This window comes from Nyctereutes procyonoides, unplaced genomic scaffold (genome assembly GCF_905146905.1).
Source record: "Nyctereutes procyonoides isolate TBG_1078 unplaced genomic scaffold, NYPRO_anot_genome, whole genome shotgun sequence".
Lineage (NCBI taxonomy): Eukaryota > Metazoa > Chordata > Mammalia > Carnivora > Canidae > Nyctereutes > Nyctereutes procyonoides.
This window is the reverse complement of record NW_026575046.1, coordinates 35,003,077-35,026,049: the sequence shown is the minus strand read 5'-3', so window position 1 is coordinate 35,026,049 and position 22,973 is coordinate 35,003,077. Positions and strand designations below refer to the sequence as shown.

General features: G+C 41.9%; 1 protein-coding gene across 2 annotated transcripts in view; it reads left to right on the top strand.

The window, feature by feature from the left end:
- The first annotated feature begins 3,343 nt into the window (after window positions 1–3,343).
- Window positions 3,344–22,973, top strand: part of TIMD4 (T cell immunoglobulin and mucin domain containing 4) — a 37,874-nt gene continuing 18,244 nt past the window's right edge. The window contains exons 1-5 of one of the 2 annotated variants that reach the window (XM_055325640.1): window positions 3,344–3,410; window positions 14,677–15,015; window positions 17,565–17,819; window positions 19,267–19,350; window positions 20,716–20,799. In XM_055325640.1, coding sequence (XP_055181615.1) covers window positions 3,353–3,410; window positions 14,677–15,015; window positions 17,565–17,819; window positions 19,267–19,350; window positions 20,716–20,799 — 820 coding nt within the window. In that variant the 5' untranslated portion in view covers window positions 3,344–3,352. The remainder of the gene's footprint in view (window positions 3,411–14,676; window positions 15,016–17,564; window positions 17,820–19,266; window positions 19,351–20,715; window positions 20,800–22,973) is intronic. The other variant, XM_055325641.1, reaches the window with a different exon arrangement.

Genomic DNA, 22,973 nt, shown 5'->3' with positions numbered 1-22,973 from the left:
GCCTGAGGTCATGTTTGCCAGATCTCTCCTCTCTAAAGGCAGTCTTTGTTCTCACTGTCTTTATTGGATGCTTTGGAAGAAAGTCAGTATGTCTAGCCCACACTTAAGGAGTGGGAGTTATGCTCCTTCTCCACATAAATTATTTGGAATTCTTTGGGGCAGAAGATTTGTCTCTCCTCCCTCACTTATTTATTGATTTGATCACTGTATCAGTGTAAATGTTTATTTTATGCTTTAAATTATAACCCAGTACTAGTTCATTTTGTTGCTCAAGTTATTCCAGCTTTGGTTATTAGGAGCTCTTTCCATTGTCTCTTGTGTCCTTTTAATGATTGTACCATTGTGAGTTTGTTTATTCATTTATTTATTTATTTACTTAGTGAGCACTTTCGTGCTTTCTAGTACAAGATGTTCCAGATTCATTTAAGTATTTGCTGTCCCGGTCCTAGAAACACCCATTTCTCCAAGGAGCCCTGGTTTCTTCTATTGGAGAGTGGTATTTAGAAACTAATATTGGGTGCTAGGTGTGCTCAGTATGTACATTTTTAAAAGTAAAATTATTCTAAAAAGCAAATAACTAAAAAACCAGTTGATTTCTCTCATAGTCCTTCCCATTAAACGTAAAGCCTTCTAAATTGTTTCTTCTGTTTTTCCCCCTTCCATATTACTAATAATGTGTTTATACTGGTATTGTTTGATTGATCACTCTGATCACCCCCTATTGATCTCCTATAAGGGTGAATTGGGTTTGGCTTTCTTGCACCTCCACTCCCCTTCCTCTCTGCCCATCTTCTCAATGTATTCATATCACAATTTTGTGTTTATTTTTTTAAAAAAGATTTCTATTTATTTATTCATGAGAGACACACACACACAGAGAGGAAAAGACGTTAGCAGAGGGAGAAGCAGGCTCCATGCAGCACTTTTCTCCTAGCCACTAGCATATGTGTAAATGTGTGCATGGATAGTCAGGTTGCACCTATATTCTTTTGTCCATGTGTATTGAGGGGTTTCCCACCTACGTGTTAGCATCCATGCATGTGCTTCTGTATGTGAGCATGTGTGAGCTGTGCATGAGCTACAGTCCTCCTGGCTACTGTGCAGCTTATAGTAAAATGCAATTAACTCTCCTCATTGGCAGCTATTCAAACACAGGCTCCTCATTGGGCCGAAGGAAAGCTAGACTACAATTGGGCTCTGCAACCTTTACCTGATTCACTTGGTTCTCCATCACTCAGAACTTTGTTCCCTTTACCCTGATCATGGAGAAAGAAAAGCAGAACTGCAACCATCACATCAACCATCACACAGGCCAATCAACCATCACATAGGCCAAAATCATCATTAGAGTTTACTAGACAAGGAAAGAAGAACTCAATAGAAGAAGCATACTGTGGCCATGACAGGATGGGCTCAGGTAACAAGGAAACCCATGATCAGGAACCAATTCTACCACTTTGTAAGTGAGGCCACTTGATGGGGAAGAGCATAAAAGATAATTCATGAACCAGGTTACAAGGCTGGACTCTATAGATTCAATAATCTATCCAAGAACCAGTTAGAGGATGAATCAAATCAACTAGGTGCGTTTTCTAAAATAGACTTAGGGGCATCCGAGTGGCTCAGTCAATTGGGCATCCAATTCAGGTCTTAATCTCAGGGTTTTAAGTTCAAGCCTCATGTTGGACTCCATGCTGAACATGGAACCTACTTAAAAATTAATTAATTGATTAATTAAATAAAATGGACTTAGATCATCATCATTGGTTACTGAATGCTTAGCTATATACCACACACTCTGCTACATGATACAGATGTATTACTTAATTCTCACAACCCTAAGAAATAGATAATATTTTTCCCATTTAACACATTAGAAAACTGAGGGAGCTACATAAATTACACTGAAAGTTAAGAAGGTGTGAAAAAAAAAAAAAGACTCAAGCCCAAGTTTCTCTGATCCCAAAACCCATGCCCCTAATCACTACACCCTTCTTTGACCTGTGATCCTTAGGGTAATACAGCCATGAGACCACCCATACCCGTGACCAGCCAAGTGCCACCCAGCCCCATAGAGGAAATTTAAGAATGCACAAATGCTCTAGATTTAAAAAATAGTTCTCATTTGATTGTAACCAGTCAAATGAGTCTCAGACATTCAACATTGTGCAGAGTAAAAGTTTTGGTGAAAATACAAATATTGGATGAGGCTCTGGACTCAGAGAAGCTAGAAAAACAAAAGGAAGGAATGAAAATAGAGAGACTCAGAGAAAACCTTCCCATTGAACTATGGAATCCCCTTCCTTGGAAACCGGGGGATTTAATCTCTGGATAAACTGAATGACCCCAATAAAACACAAACATTGATATTTAGGTGTCCCCCAACAATATGAACAATTCACTGTCAATAACGTAACCAGCGCATGAGCCTCAGTCATGCATGCAACACTCCTGATGCCCAATTGACTGAGCCACTCGGATGCCCCTAAGTCTATTTTAGAAAACGCACCTAGTTGATTTGATTCATCCTCTAACTGGTTCTTGGATAGATTATTGAATCTATAGAGTCCAGCCTTGTAACCTGGTTCATGAATTATCTTTTATGCTCTTCCCCATCAAGTGGCCTCACTTACAAAGTGGTAGAATTGGTTCCTGATCATGGGTTTCCTTGTTACCTGAGCCCATCCTGTCATGGCCACAGTATGCTTCTTCTATTGAGTTCTTCTTTCCTTGTCTAGTAAACTCTAATGATGATTTTGGCCTATGTGATGGTTGATTGGCCTGTGTGATGGTTGATGTGATGGTTGCAGTTCTGCTTTTCTTTCTCCATGATCAGGGTAAAGGGAACAAAGTTCTGAGTGATGGAGAACCAAGTGAATCAGGTAAAGGTTGCAGAGCCCAATTGTAGTCTAGCTTTCCTTCGGCCCAATGAGGAGCCTGTGTTTGAATAGCTGCCAATGAGGAGAGTTAATTGCATTTTACTATAAGCTGCACAGTAGCCAGGAGGACTGTAGCTCATGCACAGCTCACACATGCTCACATACAGAAGCACATGCATGGATGCTAACACGTAGGTGGGAAACCCCTCAATACACATGGACAAAAGAATATAGGTGCAACCTGACTATCCATGCACACATTTACACATATGCTAGTGGCTAGGAGAAAAGTGCTCAGCACATTTTATCATACATCCCAGATTGAGGGAGACCATTCAGGAGGGGGGAAAAGGAAGATTATGAGGCAAAAAGAGAAATGAAACTAAATGATCCTGCCCCGTCAGCATTCACTGGAGTATAAGAAATGGACTTGGAACAGACAGACAGACTCCTGGGCCCTGCCAACAGTCAAAATGTCCAAAGGGCCTCTTATTCTCTGGCTGCTGATTGAGCTCGGGCGGCTTTTTCTGAGTAAGTGTTCTGAATCCTTCCATGCAGGAGTCTCTGGAGAGCTTGGCATCCCCTGATGGGTTTCCATGGCTGATTGGGCCTTGGTAGAGCAGTTGCCTGCTTCCCTCATGCTTCCCTCCAGGCTTCCTTCTTTGGAGGGTCTCTCCCCTTCCCTGTTACACAGGGTTTTATCCTGACACCAGTTTTGGAGTTTTAGGATGGGATAATCTGTGTTCAAATCAGAAATGACCATTTAAGAAGAAACACAAAATAAGGGGTCAGATGAGATGGGGAAAAGAAATTTCCTCTGCAGATGTTATTAGCACAGTCAGAGCCAGGGGAATTTGTTCTGTAGGAGCTCTTTATGATAATTCTTATTTTCCTCTTTATTTTCAGGAGTTGTAGTTTGCTTTCTGTTTGTTTTACTTTGCTGGGGATGAGGCTTCAAGGTGAAGTTTCTTTTCTGCACATTTTTTTTCCAGTTTTGAATGATGCAGAGGTCTGCACCCATTTTGGGCCACCTTAGACTTCTATGCCCTGGCAGCATAGGGCAAAATGCTCTGCATTGAGCTGCGGTTGTGTCTCAGTCACTAATCGTTAATGCTGGGAACATGTGGAAATTGCTCTGGCTCTTCTGTGTATGAAATGAGAGACTCAGATAAGACAAGTTTGAACAATCCATGACCCTAGAACTAAACAGTATCTAATGTCCCTAGCACTTTTTTTTTAGCACTTTTAAAAGTTCATAGTTATTTGCACGTGATCTTTCAAATGTGCTGCGTGAGAAAACACCAACATTCCAAGGAAAACAAATGTGTTCTTTCTATCCTTCAAACCTTTGCCATGCTGTTATTTTCTGCCTTTCTTTCCTCTGTAACTGCATGCATTCTCAGGTCTCCACCCAAGTAAGGCTTTTCCTGAGCATCCAGAGCCTCTGGAAGGTTTAGAGTTTAGGTGTTTCTGCTCTGAGTTCCTCTCTCCCATGGAGTCACCCATCAGAGATCTTGTCGCCCTGTAGTAACAAACTTGTCACCCTGTAGTAACTGATCACTTAACTGCCTCTCTCCCCCAGATACTCTGTAGGAGTTAACAGAATGAAGGCAGCCCCTGTCACTTTCTTTATTAGTGTCTTCACTGGTCTTTATCTTGTCCCGAGTAAGTTGAGGTGTGGTTTTATTATGCTAAAGTTTGTTGGAGACTATGTCCACGTTCCCTGCTACTGGTCAGACACTGATTGTGTGGGCTTCTCCAATCCTGCCTGAAGGAAGCAGCACCTTCAGAGAGAATGGTGTGTTGTTCATTTTTCATTTGTGCCTTTGCTAAAATGACCAATGTAGAAGAGACCGCTCAGAATCACCAAGGATCAATCAGGGCTGGATGTGCTCTTAAAAGATGTAGAAGGAGGGGCGCCTGGGTAGCTCAGTTGATATAAATGTCTGCCTTCACCTCAGGTCGTGATCCCAGAGTCCTGGGATCAAGCCCGATGTCAGGGTCCCTGCTCAGTGGGAATCTGCTTCTCCCTCTTCCTTTGCCACTCTTCCCCTTGCTTGTGCTCTCTCTCTCTCTCAAATAAATAATAAATAAAAATCTTAAAAAAAAAAGATGTGGAATGAAACACTTTATAAATAGTGAAACTGAGACCCAGGTTGGTAAAGGGTCTTTCTAGAGGTCACCAGCTGGAGAAGGAAAACAGCTGACACCAGAATCTTGGTTGTACCTACCATCCTGGGCAATTTCTTTTTTTTTAATTTAAGATTTTATTTATTTATTCATGAGAGACACACAGAGAGAGGCAAAGACACAGGCAGAGGGAGAAGCAGTTTCCTGCCCAATGTGGGATTTGATCCTTCCCAGGATCACGCCCTGAGCCAAAGGCAGACGCTTAACCACTGAGTCACCCTGATGCCCCTCCTGGGTAATTTCCAAAGATGGGCATTGATTTGATGCCACTGATCCCTCTGCTCCAAAATGCTTTTGTAATGGCAAGCAACAGCTTCTTGTCCTATTTCTAAATTCTGAAATGCCTGGTTACTTGTACTAATACTTTGTTAATTTCATGTGGCATTTGATACTTCATTGCATGTGAACCTCCGAACTATTTCTGAAGCAAATATTATATATCCCCTTTGTCTTTCGATGATAATGAGGTCAGGATTATTGTGGCTTTCCTCCAAGAACACAACAGCAGTATCTGGCAGAATGAGGTTTACAATGTAAGCTCAATGAGTGTTTTTCTGCCACACCAAATTGCCCACTTCCTTTTTTTAATATTATTTTTTAATCAGATCAGTAATATAGAAATACCCTTAATGAAAAATATAATAGCCATTATAAAGCTAAAATTCCTTTGACTACTACCTCCAGCCCCACTTCCTTTCCTCTGACCACAGAGGTGACTGGTACAATGAGTTGAGTGTATATCCCACCAGACACACTCTTCTTTTCTTTATTTTTTAAAGATTTTATTTATTTTATTCATGAGACACACACACACACACACACACACACACACACACAGGTAGAGGGAGAAGCAGGCTCCATGCAGGGAGCCCCATGTGGGACTCGATCCCAGGTCTCCAGGATCACACCCTGGCTGAAGGTGGGGCTAAACCGATGAGCCACTGGGGCTGCCCTCTTCTTTTCTTTAAATTCAATTTGCCACATATAGTATAACACCCAGTGCTTATCACATCATGTGTCACCAGACACTTTTCTATGCATTTACCTTCATACGTCTGTGCCCACAAAAAAATGCAAATTGTTTTATTTGTGTAATCAGATGTTTTTTATATTTTATGTGTTGTTTTGAATTTGCCCTTTTCATGCATTAAAAAGGTTTGGAGTTTTCATGTCAACCGATATAGATCTCTCTACTTCCACTAACCTTGGAGTGATTACAGGGAATGAATGATTCATTCACGATTCCTTGGGATGCGTATGCCAGTTTTGCCATTCCCCACGCATACGTTGTTCATTTCCTTCACATATATGTGAAAGCTGTAGCAAACATTTGCAAACAGGTTTCCTTGTGCAGGCGTGTTTTTCCAGGGTAGATAACAAAACACAAAATCGCTAAGGCTTACCTCGGATATGTGCATGTTTAGTATTAATGGAAACTGCCAGGCTGCCCCACAGTGTGGCTATACCAATTAACCTCCCAATTCATTCCAGTATACTCTAGTAGCCTATGTCATTTCCTAGATCCCTGTCTGGCCAACCTTGATATTATTGGCATTCTAAATTTTTGCTAGTCTTAGAGGGGAAATTCCTGGCTGCACACATTTTCTCATCTATGCCTATTCTGTCTGCTGTCAATTTTTCTAACTGGTCTTTTCTTACTGAGTAGTAGGATGCCTCCTTCCGTACAGTTATACTGGAAAAATAAACTGTCCAATTTCTAGCAGAAACAATTCCTGAATGTATTTGCTATTAATTTTCCAAATATTCATTGGAACAAGCTCATATTATGGGAGTTGTTAGTGTTGGGAGCATATGTTCTGTGTTGCTAATATAGCTGAAGGTGATGACAATGAATTTCTCATTTATTTTTTTCCTTGTTTCATGGTGGGCAAAAGGCACTTCCAGAGCATTTATGACCATTGAAACATTTCTACTTTAATGAAGTGAAGAAACTGTGGTTTCAGGGAATTCTCCAGGCTGGTCTGAGTTTGGTGACTCTTAGGGTTTGTGCTCATCTTCTTCTAGAGAGGGATATATGAGCATCCCTGACACCTGGGTCAGGGGAAGAACCTGGTAGTGCTCGCCATGTCTTATACAACTTAGCCAAATGGATCCACAAAATTAGTGAATGGAGAGTCTCACAGGAAGATTCCTCGGGGAAAACAATAAGCAGGACCTAGGTGCTTCAGAGGGAGCAGGATGGAGTCCTGATGAGCTTCAGCCTGCCTTCCATAGCATTTTTGGGGGGTGAGGGGATTAGAACAATTGCTGATGCTCAGGTAAACCAGTGGACTTAATATTTGCCACAGCAAAAATGTTTCACAGATTCTCAGACATGGAAGCCACGTTAGAAGAGCTTGTCTAGTGGTCCTCAAGCACTGGGTGAGTAGCAAGCTACATCAGAATGACTTGGAGAATTTGGTTATTTATAATTTCCATAGGTGTTGGCCTCAGATATTCTGATTCAGGATTGGGCAATAAAATTTGCATTTTTTTAGCAAGCTCCCTGGGTCATGCTGATGAGCAGCCAAAGCTGGGAAAGATAACTACTTCATTTTAGAAATAGTGATACCTTTCATCTCACACAGCTAATTTGGTAAGACTTAGCTGCCAGCATTTCTGTATGTCACAGCTGCCATTCTATCTAATTCCTGTGGTCCCTTCCAGTTTTAACATTAAAAAGTTTTCATGCTTCACCTAACTATATTCTTTTTTTTTCTTCTTTGAGGATTTATTTTTTAATAAATTAATTTTTTATTGGTGTTCAATTTACCAACATACAGAATAACACCCAGTGCTCATCCCGTCAAGTGTCCCCCTCAGTGCCCGTCACCCATTCACCCCCACCCGCCGCCCTCCTCCCCTTCCACCACCCCTAGTTCTTTTCCCAGAGTTAGGAGTCTTTATGTTCTGTCTCCCTTTCTGATATTTCCCACACATTTCTTCTCCCTTCCCTTCTATTCCCTTTCACTATTATTCATATTCCCCAAATGAATGAGAACATACACTGTTTGTCCTTCTCCGATTGACTTACTTCACTCAGCATAATACCCTCCAGTTCCATCCACGTTGAAGCAAATGGTGGGTATTTGTCGTTTCTAATGGCTGAGTAATATTCCATTGTATACATAGACCACATCTTCTTTATCCATTCATCTTTCGATGGGCACCGAGGCTCCTTCCACAGTTTGGCTATTGTGGACATGGCTGCTAGAAACATCGGGGTGCAGGTGTCCCGGCGTTTCATTGCATCTGAATCTTCGGGGTAAATCCCCAACAGTGCAATTTCTGGGTCGTAGGGCAGGTCTATTTTTAACTCTTTGAGGAACCTCCACACAGTTTTCCAGAGTGGCTGCACCAGTTCACATTCCCACCAACAGTGCAGGAGGGTTCCCTTTTCTCCGCATCCTCTCCAACATTTGTGGTTTCCTGCCTTGTTAATTTTCCCCATTCTCACAGGTGTGAGGTGGTATCTCATTGTGGTTTTGATTTGTATTTCCCTGATGGCAAGTGATGCAGAGCATTTTCTCACGTGCATGTTGGCCATGTCTATGTCTTCCTCTGTGAGATTTCTCTTCATGTCTTTTGCCCATTTCATGATTGGATTGTTTGTTTCTTTGGTGTTGAGTTTAATAAGTTCTTTATAGATTTTGGAAACTAGCCCTTTATCTGATATGTCATTTTCAAGTATCTTCTCCCATTCTGTAGGTTGCCTTTGAGTTTTGTTGACTGTATCCTTTGCTGTGCAAAAGCTTCTTATCTTGATGAAGTCCCAATAGTTCATTTTTGCTTTTGTTTCTTTTGCCTTCGTGGATGTATCTTGCAAGAAGTTACTGTGGCCGAGTTCAAAAAGGGTGTTGCCTGTGTTCTCCTCTAGGATTTTGATGGAATCTTGTCTCACATTTAGATCTTTCATCCATTTTGAGTTTATCTCTGTGTATGGTGCAAGAGAGTGGTCTAGTTTCATTCTTCTGCATGTGGATGTCCAATTTTCCCAGCACCATCTATTGAAGAGACTGTCTCTCTTCCAGTGGATAGTCTTTCCTCCTTTATCGAATATTAGTTGACCATAAAGTTCAGGGTCCACTTCTGGGTTCTCTATTCTGTTCCATTGATCTATGTGTCTGTTTTTGTGCCAGTACCGCACTGTCTTGATGACCACAGCTTTGTAGTACAACCTGAAATCTGGCATTGTGATGCCCCCAGCTATGGTTTTCTTTTTTCTTTTTTTTCTTTTTATTTTTTTATTATTTATTTATGATAGTCACAGAGAGAGAGAGAGAGAGAGAGGCAGAGACACAGGCAGAGGGAGAAGCAGGCTCCATGCACCAGGAGCCCGATATGGGATTCGATCCCGGGTCTCCAGGATCGCGCCCTGGGCCAAAGGCAGGCGCCAAACCACTGCGCCACCCAGGGATCCCCTGGTTTTCTTTTTTAAAATTCCCCTGGCTATTCGGGGTCTTTTCTGATTCCACACAAATCTTAAAATAATTTGTTCTAACTCTCTGAAGAAAGTCCATGGTATTTTGATAGGGATTGCATTAAACGTGTAAATTGCCCTGGGTAGCATAGACATTTTCACAATATTAATTCTTCCAATCCATGAGCATGGAATATTTTTCCATCTCTTTGTGTCTTCCTCAATTTCTTTCAGAAGTGTTCTATAGTTTTTAGGGTATAGATCCTTTACCTCTTTGGTTAGGTTTATTCCTAGGTATCTTATGCTTTTGGGTGCCATTGTAAATGCGACTGACTCCTTAATTTCTCTTTCTTCAGTCTCATTGTTAGTATATAGAAATGCCACTGATTTCTGGGCATTGATTTTGTATCCTGCCACGCTACCAAATTGCTGTATGAGTTCTAGCAATCTTGGGGTGGAGGCTTTTGGGTTTTCTATGTAGAATATCATGTCATCGGCGAAGAGGGAGAGTTTGACTTTTTCTTTGCCAATTTGAATGCCTTTAATGTCTTTTTGTTGTCTGATTGCTGAGGCTAGGACTTCCAATACTATGTTGAATAGCAGTGGTGAGAGTGGACATCCCTGTCTTGTTCCTGATCTTAGGGGAAAGGCTCCCAGTGCTTCCCCATTGAGAATGATATTTGCTGTGGGCTTTTCATAGATGGCTTTTAAGATGTCGAGGAAAGTTCCCTCTATCCCTACACTCTGAAGAGTTTTGATCAGCAATGGATGCTGTATTTTGTCAAATTCTTTCTCTGCATCTAATGAGAGGATCATATGGTTCTTGGTTTTTCTCTTGCTGATATGATGAATCACATTGATTGTTTTACGAGTGTTGAACCAGCCTTGTGTCCCGGGGATAAATCCTACTTGGTCATGGTGAATAATTTTCTTAATGTGTTGTTGGATCCTATTGGCTAGTATCTTGTTGAGAATTTTTGCATCCATGTTCATCAGGGATATTGGTCTGTAATTCTCCTTTTTGGTGGGGTCTTTGTCTGGTTTTGGAATTAAGGTGATGCTGGCCTCATAGAATGAGTTTGGAAGTACTCCATCTCTTTCTATCTTTCCAAACAGCTTTAGTAGAATAGGTATGGTTTCTTCTTTAAACGTTTGATAGAATTCCCCTGGGAAGCCATCTGGCCCTGGACTCTTGTGTCATGGGAGGTTTTTGATGACTGCTTCAATTTCCTCTCTGGTTATTGGCCTGTTCAAGTTTTCTATTTCTTCCTGCTCCAGTTTTGGTAGTTTGTGGCTTTCCAGGAATGCGTCCATTTCTTCTAGATTGCCTAATTTATTGGCGTGTAGCTGTTCATAATATGTTTTTAAAATCGTTTGTATTTCCTTGGTGCTGGTAGTGATCTCTCCTTTCTCATTCATGATTTTATTAATTTGAGTCTTCTCTCTCTTCTTTTTAATAAGGTTGGCTAATGGTTTATCTATCTTATTAATTCTTTCAAAGAACCAACTCCTGGTTCTGTTGATCTGTCCCACAGTTCTTCTGGTCTCGATTTCGTTGAGTTCTGCTCGAATCTTTATTAACTCTCTTCTTCTCCTGGGTGTAGGGTCCATCTGCTGTTTTTTCTCTAGCTCCTTTATGTGTAAGGTTAGCTTTTGTATTTGAGTTCTTTCCAGTTTTTGAATGGATGCTTGTATTGCGATGTATTTCTCCCTCAGGACGGCTTTTGCTGCAACCCAAAGATTTTGAACGGTTGTATCTTCATTCTCATTAGTTTCCATGAATCTTTTTAATTCTTCCTTAATTTCCTGATTGACCCTTTCATCTTTTAGCAGGATGGTCCTTAACCTCCACGTGTTTGAGGTCCTTCCAAACTTCTTGTTGTGATTTAGTTCTAATTTCAAGGCATTACGGTCTGAGAATATGCAGGGGACGATCCCAATCTTTTGGTATCGGTTCAGACCCGATTTGTGACCCAGTATGTGGTCTATTCTGGAGAAAGTTCCATGTGCACTTGAGAAGAATGTGTATTCAGTTGAGTTTGGATGTAAAGTTCTGTAGATATCTGTGAAATCCATCTGGTCCAGTGTATCATTTAAAGCTCTCATTTCTTTGGAGATGTTGTGCTTAGAAGACCTATCGAGGGTAGAAAGAGCTAGATTGAAGTCACAGAGTATAAGTGTATTATTATCTAAGTATTTCTTCACTTTGGTTATCAATTGGTTTAAATATTTGGCAGCTCCCACATTCGGGGCATATATATTGAGGATTGTTAAGTCCTCTTGCTGGATAGATCCTTTAAGTATGATATAGTGTCCCTCTTCATCTCTCACTGTAGTCTTCGGGGTAAATTTTAGTTTATCTGATATAAGGATGGCTACCCCTCCTTTCTTTTGAGAACCATTTGAGTGGTAAATGGTTCTCCAACCTTTTATTTTCAGGTTGTAGGTGTCCTTCTGTCTAAAGTGAGTCTCTTGTAGACAGCAATAGATGGGTCCTGCTTTTTTATCCAGTCGAAACCCTGCGCCTTTTGATGGGGTCATTAAGCCCGTTCACGTTCAGAGTTACTATTGACAGATATGAGTTTAGTGTCATCATGATATCTATTCAGTCCTTATTTTTGTGGATTGTTCCACTGAACTTCTTCTTAAAGGGGAATTTTAAGAGTCCCCCTTAAAATTTCTTGCAGAGCTGGTTTGGAGGTCACATATTCTTTCAGTTCCTGCCTGTCTTGGAAACTCTTTATCTCTCCTTCCATTTTGAATGAGAGCCTTGCTGGATAGAGTATTCTTGGTTGCATGTTCTTCTCATTTAGGACCCTGAATATATCCTGCCAGCCCTTTCTGGCCTGCCAGGTCTCTGTGGAGAGGTCTGCTGTTACCCTAATATTCCTCCCCATAAAAGCTAGGGATTTTTTTGTCTCTTGCTGCTTTAAGGATCTTCTCTTTATCTTTAGAATTTGCAAGCTTCACTATTAAGTGTCGAGGTGTTGAACGTTTTTTATTGATTTTAGGGGGGGATCTCTCTATTTCCTGGATCTGAATGCCTGTTTCCCTTCCCAGATTAGGAAAGTTTTCAGCTAGGATTTGTTCAAATACATATTCTGGCCCTCTGTCCCTTTCGGCGCCCTCGGGAACCCCAATTAAACGTAGGTTTTTCTTCCTCAGGCTGTCATTTATTTCCCTTAATCTGTCTTCATGGTCTTTTAGTTGTCTGTCTCTTTTTTCCTCAGTTTCTCTCTTTGCCATCAACTTGTCTTCTATGTCACTCACTCGTTCTTCCACCTCGTTAACCCTCGTCGTTAGGACTTCTAGTTTGGATTGCATCTCATTCAATTGATTTTTAATTTCTGCCTGATTGGATCTAAATTCTGCAGTCATGAAGTCTCTTGAGTCCTTTAGGCTTTTTTCTAGAGCCACCAGTAGCTGTAGAATAGTGCTTCTGAATTGGCTTTCTGACATCGAAATGTAATCCAGATTTTGTAACTCTGTGGGAGAGAGGGCTGTTTCTGATTCTTTCTTTTGAGGTGAGGTTTTCCTTCTAGTCATTTTGCTCAGTGCAGAGTGGCCAAAAACAAGTTGTATTGGGAAAAGGAGAAAAAGAGAGAGAGAGAAGGAAAGAAAAGAGAAAAAGAAAAAAGAAAAAAGGAAGAAAAAAAGGAAAAAGAAAGAAAGGTGAAAAAAAGGGGTGGGGGAAGCAATCAGAAATCAAAAAGAAAAAACAAAAAAAAAACCACGGGGAGTATCTTCTGATTCTGTAGACTTTAAGTCCCTTGACTTCCCCTGGAACTGGTCCGTCCAGCTGGTCTTCTGGGGGAGGGGCCTGCTGTGCTGATTCTCAGGTGTTAGCACTTGGGGGAGCTGCTCTGCCCCTGCCTGGTGCAGGGCTCAGCGGGGGTTGTTTACCCCGTGAGGCCCCAGGAGGAACAGCCCCAGTGGCTGTGGCAGCTCTGGAAGCCTGGATTCAGCCTCCGCAGTAACTATGGGGCTCTCCGTCCGCAGGGCCTGGAGGCTCCGGGGCGGGGCCGCTGATCTGCTCAGCTCGGGGCAGGAGCGTCCTCGCTGTCCTGGGCCCTCCCGGCCTCTGCCTGTCCCGGGGGAGGCCGGATCCTGGGCTGTGTCCCGGCGCCCTGTGCTCCGGGGCCTGCGCTGTGGGATTCGCGCTCCCACCCCGCAGCCCCCTCCGTGGAGCCGCTCCCGAGCCCCTCCGAGCTGCTCTGGTCGGTCCCCGCCGTGCGCGCTGCAGCCCTTAGGGAGCTCGGAGCACTCTCCCGGGGCGCAGGTGTCTGTTAGTGTCCCCGGGAGCCCGAGGGCATCCCCGCCCTCCTGGGTCCTGCTCCAACTCCCTGCGAGCCCCTTTCCGCCCGCCCGGGAAGGTTGGTGCAGCTCCTGCTTCTCCGGGACGGGGCTCTCCTGTCCTGGGGACACTCGCCCCGGCCTCAGCCCGGCTCCTCGCGGGGCCCCTCCCCCTCGGAGGCCTTTTGTTTCTTTATTTCTTTTTCCCCGTCTTCCTACCTTGATGGAAGCGCGAACTCTTCTCACTGTAGCATTCCAGCTGGTCTCTCTTTACATCTCAGGCCGAATTCGTAGATTTTCAGGATGATTTGAAGGTTATCTAGGTAATTTGTTGGGGACAGGTGACCTGGGGACCCTACTCTTCCGCCGTCTTGCTCCTCCTCTCCTAACTTTATATTCTTTAACAACAAATCAATAGTCCAGAGCAATTAATTTCTGTATCTAGTACCGAAAGAGGAGATGGACAGCAGAATGTAGTTCAACAGCTTACTTTACTGCCACAGCATTCTCCAGGTAGAGGGTGGAGGGAGTCCCATTTGTTCAGTAGCACATACTCACCGCTTCTTGAGATACAGTGGGTAGAATGCTGGTTTTGGATCTGCTCATATGAGTTAGTGGAATTGGATTAGCTTTTTCATTGTAGAATTTTTTGGTTTATTGAATAGTACTCAAGATCAAAATTTTTAAATCAGGAAAAAGATCTTGTTGTAGAGAGAGTTCAGAGACTCAGCAGCAGCTAAGGGCACATCTAAATTCCGATGGAATTTAGGCTAAAAAATATATACACTACGACTCTTTTCATCTTTCTGGAAGCATCTATCTATACAAACAGCATGTAGCATATTTGAAAGATTTTAGTACCACACAACCTACTTTTCTCATCTTTCCTCACAGCTCCAGCTGCATCAGAGACTGTGAGAGCATTTTTGGGTCAGTCAGTGATTTTGCCCTGTACCTACTCATCCTGGTCTCAAAAGAGCAACAGCATGTGCTGGGGCAAGGGTGAGTGTCCCAAATCCAAATGCAATGATGAGCTTCTCCACACCAATGGGAGGAAGGTGCTGTCCAGGAAGTCATCAAAATATGAACTTCGGGGCAGTATCTGGAGAGGTGATGTCTCCTTGACCATCTTCAACACCAATGAAGGTGACAGCGGTGTGTACTGTTGCCGCGTAGAGGTGCCTGGCTGGTTCAACGATGTGAAGAAGAACATTCACCTGCAGCTGAGTAGAGGTGTGTGCACAAAGTGGGTTGTGTTTGTGGGAGGACAGATCCAACAGTTAATGAGGAATGGATTCAGTGGGTGGTGCGGCTGTAGGTGCTTACATGTGAGTGGGCAGATTAAATCTAAGACACGTCACTATGGCTGGAGCAGCCACAGTATGGAGCAAATGCCCATGGCAGCTAAGAAGACCACAGAAATTAATGAGTGGAGAGTGCAGGGGAAGACAGTCAGTGAATTGCAGGGTCAATATGCAGAGGGCATCTGCTTCTTGTCTAGGAGATTGTCACTTCACCGAAATCTGTGTACATGTTCTCAGATCTCCCAGTTTTTATGTGCACAGCATAAAAATATGCATGTTGGCAAAGGTCAAAAAATAACTACCATGTAAACTAAATAAAATGGGTCCATGGGTCAACTTCAGCCCATCAGCCAATAATTTGTGACTTCCAGCAGTGGGAAAAGGGCGTGAGATTTGGAGACAGTCACAACAGTTTTCAGGTGGCCCTTCCTTCTGTTCCTATTATTTGCTTTTGATGAATTTGGAATATGTTGGAACTCTTAAAGATTGGAGCTGCATGGAAGGCAGCCTATGGTTGAATTGTGCTAACGGTAATCACCTTTCCTGCTTGCCTGCAATGGAGCCTCTCGGGGTAAGCTCTGTGTTCAACCTGCATCAAAGATAGAAGGTTCTTGTGCTCTGTTCCTAACTGGGTAGGCATCTTGGAAGGCAGAGTCATACAGTTATAGCCATATACTTAACAACATTCTCAGGTGACTCCAATGCACTCTAAATTTTGTGAACAACTTATACGGTTGCTTCTCATTAGACGACTTTCATACACATTAGTATATTTTTTTTCTAAAGGCGACTTTGTGATACAGAAGTTATTTTTCTGATTTATGAATTTTTTTTGAAGTTAAATGATGCTAATCCAAGCCTTCTCTTTTCCAGCCTGGTATAACCAGCTATTATTTTATAAAATACTTGTCGAACTCAATATCTATGGGTCATTTCTAAGGTGACTGGAATCTGTTAGAGTTAATTGAAATCTTGCATATTCAAGAGAGGGAAGCATATATAGAATAACTATGGCTGATGAACCGAAATTCAAATGTTAGGGGTGAGTGGTGTTGGCATAAACTTTTCTTTAGTATCTGAAAGAGATTACATTCTTACCCTATGCTGCATATTTTAGGCTCACTTTTTTTTAGATTTTAATTTTATTTTATTGTGGAAAGAACATCTAAGATAAGTTCTACTAACTTAACAATTTTTCTTTCTTTTTTTTTATTTTTATTTATTTATGATAGTCACACAGAGAGAGAGAGAGAGAGAGAGGCAGAGACACAGGCAGAGGAAGAAGCAGGCTCCACGCACCGGGAGCCCGACGTGGGATTCGATCCCGGGTCTCCAGGATCGCGCCCTGGGCCAAAGGCAGGCGCTAAACCGCTGCACCACCCAGGGATCCCCAACTTAACAATTTTTCAAGTGTACATTATTGTTAACTGCAAGTACGATGCTGTACAGCAGAATTCTGGTGTTTCTTTATCTTGCTTGACTGAAATTTTATGTTTGGGTTTTTAAAAAAGATTTATTTATTCATGAGACACACACACACACACACACACACACACACACACACACACACAGAGACATAGGCAGAGGGAGAAGCAGGCTCCCTACAGGGAGCCTGATGTGGGACTTGATCCCAGATCCCACCACAATCATGCCCTGAGCTGAAGGCAGACACTCAACCGCTGAGCCACCCAGCCGTCCCTTGGATTCACTTTTGATGCAATTGTTCATTTGCTCATTGATGCAATGTTTTTGGAACACCTACTATGTACCCAACCCCGTGGTTGGTATTAGATTTGTTGCAGAAAACAAAATAAACCTCAGATTTCCCCTCATGGAGCTTACAAATCCAGTGGGAGAAGCAGGTGTTAAACCACAATCATTAGATAAAATCTGCAGTTATGTAATTCAGCAAATGCTGTGAAGGTAAAGTATGAGAGCACAAAACCCAGAAACCTAGTTATGATGGCAGAAAATGGGTGACCTCCCATAGCAGTGTCCTTTTAGCTGTAACAAGAGGGTTCAGTAGGAGCCAGCCTAATGAAGGGAGAGGCTAGGAAGCCATCAGCACAAAGTCCCTCCTGTGTGAGGTCATTGTTCAGAGAGATGAAGAAGGGGGAGTGGGCTGGGGAAAAGCAAGAAGAGTAGAGCAGAGACCTGAGATTGGAAAGAAAGAGCCAGATCACGTGGAGTTTTAGGGGCCACGTTTGGGTTGGGTCCGTTATCTGAAGAGCACGAGGAACCAGTAAAAAGTTCTAAGCAAGGGATTAACATAATTATTTGTCATTTAAAAAGATTATTTTAACTAATGTGTGAAGAACAGATTAGAAAGTCAAATCTAGAGGCAAGAAACCCAACTTTCATGGGCATATGGACCATGGACCAGTGGACCAGATAAGGGCAGCAGGAATGGAGAGAAGTGGACAGATCCCACATGTATTTGTATGGTTTCCCTTTTCTTCCATCTTCTATTGGTTACAGCCCCGACAACCACACAATCAACAACACATCTCCCAAAAGCCACCTCTGCTGTGAGGACAGCCACAACTGCGCTTCCAACAACGGCTGTGAATATACCTGAGCTCACAACCAGAACACCACTCCAGACAAGAACCACCACTGCTCTCACAACAGTGGCAACTACATGCCCTCCAACAACGAGAACCCTACTTCCTGAAGCAACTACAGTTCTTCCAACAGCTGAGTTTTCCACAGAAGGGCCTATCCTCACTGCAGGTACATGGTACATTTGGCCATTGTCTCCCTTCTGCCAGTAAGATGTATCTTGGGTCCCTTAAAACAGGGTTCTTTTTACTGAATGGGGCAGTTCAGAGACTTGCTCTTGGGTCTGTGTGTGTATATGTGTGTATATTGGTTTGCTAGGGCTATCATAACAAACCACAGACTACAGGACTTGATTTATTTTATTTTCTCAGATTTATTTTCTCATAGTACTGGAGACTAGAAGTCTGAGATAACAGAGTCAGTAGGGTTGATTTCTTCTGGGGCCTCTTTCCTTGGCTTCAGATGGCAGCCTTCTCCCTGTGTTTTCACATGGTCTTCCCCTCTGTGAATGTGTGTGTCCTAAACTTATCTTCTTATAAGAACATGGCTCCTATTGAATTAGGGCCCATCCATATAACCTCATTTTACCTAAATAGCCTCTTTCTCCGGGTATAGGGGGTATAGGAAAGGTATAGGGGTTAGGAGCTCAACATATGAATTTTTTAGCTTATAGCTATGGGTGTGTATGTGTGTTTGTGTTTGTGGGTGTCAGTGAGATTGTGGTTTCACTAACCTGTTCCTTTTCTTTGCTTTATGGTTTCCTTTTTTCTCCTATTCCTCCTCCCCACCTTTTTATGAAAGTTTTATTTATTTATTTATTTATTTATTTTTTTTTCTTTTGTTTTGTTTTGTTTTGTTCTCCAGTTGACCTTCCAGGAAGCTTAGAGATACTTATTAAAGAACCAGGAAATGTCACCCAGGGGTCAGACTCCAGTTTCATTCTTCCAGGGGTTAAGTCTCCACCTGGGTGTTAGAGAATGGTTGAAGAAAGGCCTCCACATGCCTTAAAATAAACTTTATGATGAACTAGTTCTACCTTTGTCTCTTCCTTCCATTTTTCTTCCATTCCTCCCTGCCATTTTGATCCTTTTCCCCCTTCTCCCTCCCCTCAGTCCTTTTGGATTCTGCATCTTGGACCCTCATTGATTTACTAGGTCCATTACTTATAGGGCTTATCAAAGTTCCCACCATGTTTCAACCTCTAATTCCGATGTAAGAATATTGGAAAACCATTAAGAGATAGCATGAAGGTTTCTTAGGTGTCTCAGCTGCCTCAGTAAGGCCTGGATAATTTAAAAAGCTTTACAATATTGAACTGGCTAATTCTGTTATACTGTGAGTAGTCCCCTAAAGTCCATGAATCATAAACCAGTCAATTTTTGTACATATTTTTTATTCTTTCGGACTTTACAATAATCAAGTTGAAATATAACATTTGTAGTTTTCTCCCCTTGATCCTAAAAATTACTTGCAGTCCTTGAAGAAAACCTGAAATGTATCAAAAAAAAAAAAAAAACCACACAAAAACAGCTATAAAAATAGCCCTGAATCCCACCACTCAGCACAAACACTTTTTTTTGTTGTTGTTCTGTTTAATTGAACTTTTTTTCTCTTCCAGCGTCAGAAACTTTCTTTCTCTCTAGTGACTCTGAGAGAAGCACTGAAGTGCTTTCTGGAAACATTGCCTTATTTACATCCCAAGGTAGGTGAACACTTGCTTGCTTTTTCTTTTCCTTATTTTTTGCACCGAGGAGAATCAAATGTTTAATCAGATGATTAGAGATGATTTTTGGGTCCTGAATGCCATGAACCCCACCAAAGGCAAATTAGACAGCATTTGTGGTTCATTCATTCTTGTGGCTTTGAGAGAGAAAGGGGGGGGGGCGGCGAGAGAGAGAGAGAGAGAGAGAGAGAGAAAGAGAGAGAGAGAGAGAAAGAGATTGGGACAGATCTTGATTTGTTTCAGTAATTCTTCTTGGTAGCATATCTCTGAGGTATTTGCCATTCCATTCTAGGTAAGGTAGCACTTAGCTTTCTCATCCTAATTCCAAGCACCATGATCTTCGTAGATCTCCTTGAGGGATGTCCTCACTTGACTCACTGGCTTTCTGTAGTAGAGGAGGAATTCCTTCATTCCTGACCTTTCATCCATCCATCAAGGTTCTTTATGTATTTACTAGGGCCCAAAGGCAGAGAACACCTTAAAAGTAAGGCATGATTCACATCTCTGGGGCGGGGGGATAGAACTTTCCAACCTTGGCTCCCTATTCTACCACTTTTTGCCAGGAGTCTCTGGCCTTGATTTATTCCCGGGTTAGTTGGAGAGTTATGTAACTTTATGCATATAATGGCCGAAGGCAAGTGGCTGGCGTGTTAGTAAGTGCTCAAGTGGTAGGTATTACTTAATGGGGCTTATAGCCAAGTAGAAGAAAGCAGGTATCTATAGAGTAAATAAATAAATCCAGTCTTGTGTTAGTACAATATAAAGAGGTAGTATGGTAGGTAGGGTGGTTCTTGTGTGTGCTCTGGCATCAGACTACCCGGGTACTACTTCTGCTTCCCATCTGCTAGGTGACTCTGGGAAAGTTGTTTTATCTCTCTGGGCCTTGGCTTCCTTATTGGTAAAATGAGAATAATAATAATACCTATCCTGTGTCTCTTATTGAGGATTAAATGAGAAGATGCATGGAGATGACTTAGAACAGTGTTGGCATGTACTAAATTCTTAGTAAACATTAGCTCTTCTTCTTCTTCTTCTTTTTTAAGATTTTATTTATTTATTCATGAGAGACACACACACACACAGAGGCAGAGACACAGGCAGAGGGAGAAGCAAGCTCTGCGCAGGGAGCCTGACATGGGACTCAATCCTGTGTCTCCAGGATCACACCCTGGGCTGAAGGTGGCGCTAAACCACTGAGCCACCCAAGCTGCCCTCTTTTTTTTTTTTTTTTTTTTTTTTTTTTTAATAACAGAAGTTACTTTAGGGGACAGTGAGGCACTAAAAATAAAAAAGACAGGTGTTTACCTAAGTTTGTTTTCTCTTTTCCTTTTTTATTTTTTTCAGAATCTGAAGATTGGGTTCTCCAGTCAACATCCCAGGTGTCCAAGTGGGAAATGAGTGACTCAGTGACTTTTCCTCAAACAGGAGGTAAGGGGCTGTGCTCCTGAGAGTGGTTTTGTCTGGGGCCATGGGAACAATCTGATCTGTCATTTGCCTGCTTGTCTTGGGATTCGGCTATTTTGGTTCCATTGTGGTTACACCCTACATCATCCCACAAGCTAGGATGAAAGTGAAACCTGCTAACAGCATCCATGCTGGCTTCTTCCCTCCTCTGCCTCATTTCTGAAACTTCTTGTTGGGATTCCCCCTCTTTCTTGGCTGCTTCTATCCTGAAGCTAGAAATGCCAGAAAATCATCCATTTATTTAAAAAAATATTAGTAAGCAATTGATGGTAGGTTGCACAAATATTGCACTAATGTACTTTTGTTAGGGATGCATAAAAACAATAGATAAAAATTCTTGTTGACTGCCTGTCTTGAATCCTAGCCCTTCCTCTGTGATAATCACTGCTATTAGTTGAAGATGAACATTCTTCAGACCCGTTTCTATTTGCTTATGTGTATGTATAGATAGATATAGGAAAATGCGGTTTTGTTTTGTGTGTGGATTAAAAAAAATCTGACATAGTGTATGCAGCCTTCTGCATCTTGTTTTAGTCACCTAATGTTATATATTGGGCCACTTCCTTCTCCAGGCCAGGTAGATCTGCATCATTGTGTTAAATTGCTGTATAGTATTTTATACCATGGATACTTGTAGTATCTATCACCCACTAAGGGACATTGAGGTTGTTCTAATATTTCATGACCATAAATAGTTTGCAGGGATCATCCTTGTATGTGGGTGCCTTCTAAGTGTCTATGCTGGTGTTTCCCTCACTAGAGGATTGACCAAAAGGAAAAATGGTAGGCTGAAAGTGATGTGCACTTAAATATAACAGCCATTACAAAATTGCCTTCTGGAAGGGCTTTGCCAATTTATTTTCCCATCCACAGAGTGTCTGCTTTCCTACGTCCTCCCTACCTTTGATAGGACCATCTACTTAAATTTTTTCAATTTCCTGAGGGGAAAAAGTCATCTTATGCTTTTGTTGTTCTGATTAACAAAAAGAGTTTGAGTGTCTTTTTATATGTGCATTAGCCAGAAAGTGATAGTTCTTCAATTCTGTGAGGGAGGCAATGTAATATCACTCACCAAAGGCTCAGAAGACAAAATTGGAGGGGACAGGCAAGAGTGAGTGGAAGGGGGATATGTTTTGAAGGAAGGCTATAAATCAAGATGAAATGCAAGTGTGATCTAAAGTTGAAAAGCTTTGACATGCACTATCTCATCCAGCAGGAAGACAGAAAATCTGAACTAGTAGTTGTTAACTGAAGGGAAGCTAGATGCCCAAGATCCAAACTTTTTTCTGTGACATTGGGTAAGGGGGCGGGGGCTATTTTCTGGCTGAAGAGAAGGGAGCAACTAGAAAAATGATGGCAGGTGGGCAAGGAGTTTTCAAAATGTTATCATTCATTCCATTTAAATCTTGGACTATTTTACATTAAATTGAAAGGGAACAAGAGGTCATCTTGAGGTTTTACCCTCTTCTGTAATGTCTCTGGAAATTTCATTTCCCTCTTCCTTGATAAATCACTCTCTGGAGGAGAGGGAATACTTGTAGCAACTAAAGGCTGCACTGCTGAAGAGGACCTTGTTATAAGAAGGTCTCTCTCTGTGTAACCTTTATTTATTGTGGAAGAAACCAGGATTTATTGAACATGTATTATGTGCTGGTGCAGAGCCAAGCTGTTCTCATGTTGCTACTTCGTTCAATTCCTCTTTGGCAGATGTTCATATCCTTATTTTGTGCAACTTTCCTGAGGCCATGCTACTATCAGGTGCCAGAAGCAGGAAGTCTAGCCCTGAGTCCATGCTCTTAGATATTATTTTAATTTGCTTTGCCTTCCATTCTGAAATAAAAGTTTATGTTTATTTCATTTACTGTTCTCACATCCCATTGGTTTTTGAAATGAAACCTTTGTAATAATAATTGTGCTTCCCATCGGCCGAGGACTTAATTATGTGTCAGGTGCTGTATTAACAGTGTTTAATGTACATTTTCTGATTTAAGTCTCACAGTGACCTTCTGATCAGGTCAGATATTAATCCCCATTTTTCAGACAAAGAAATGGAGGGTCAGAGAGTTTAGTAGAGATGCTGACACCTATTGAAGTCTCTCTTTGTTTTTTAACACTGTGCATGTTGAGTGCATTACTTC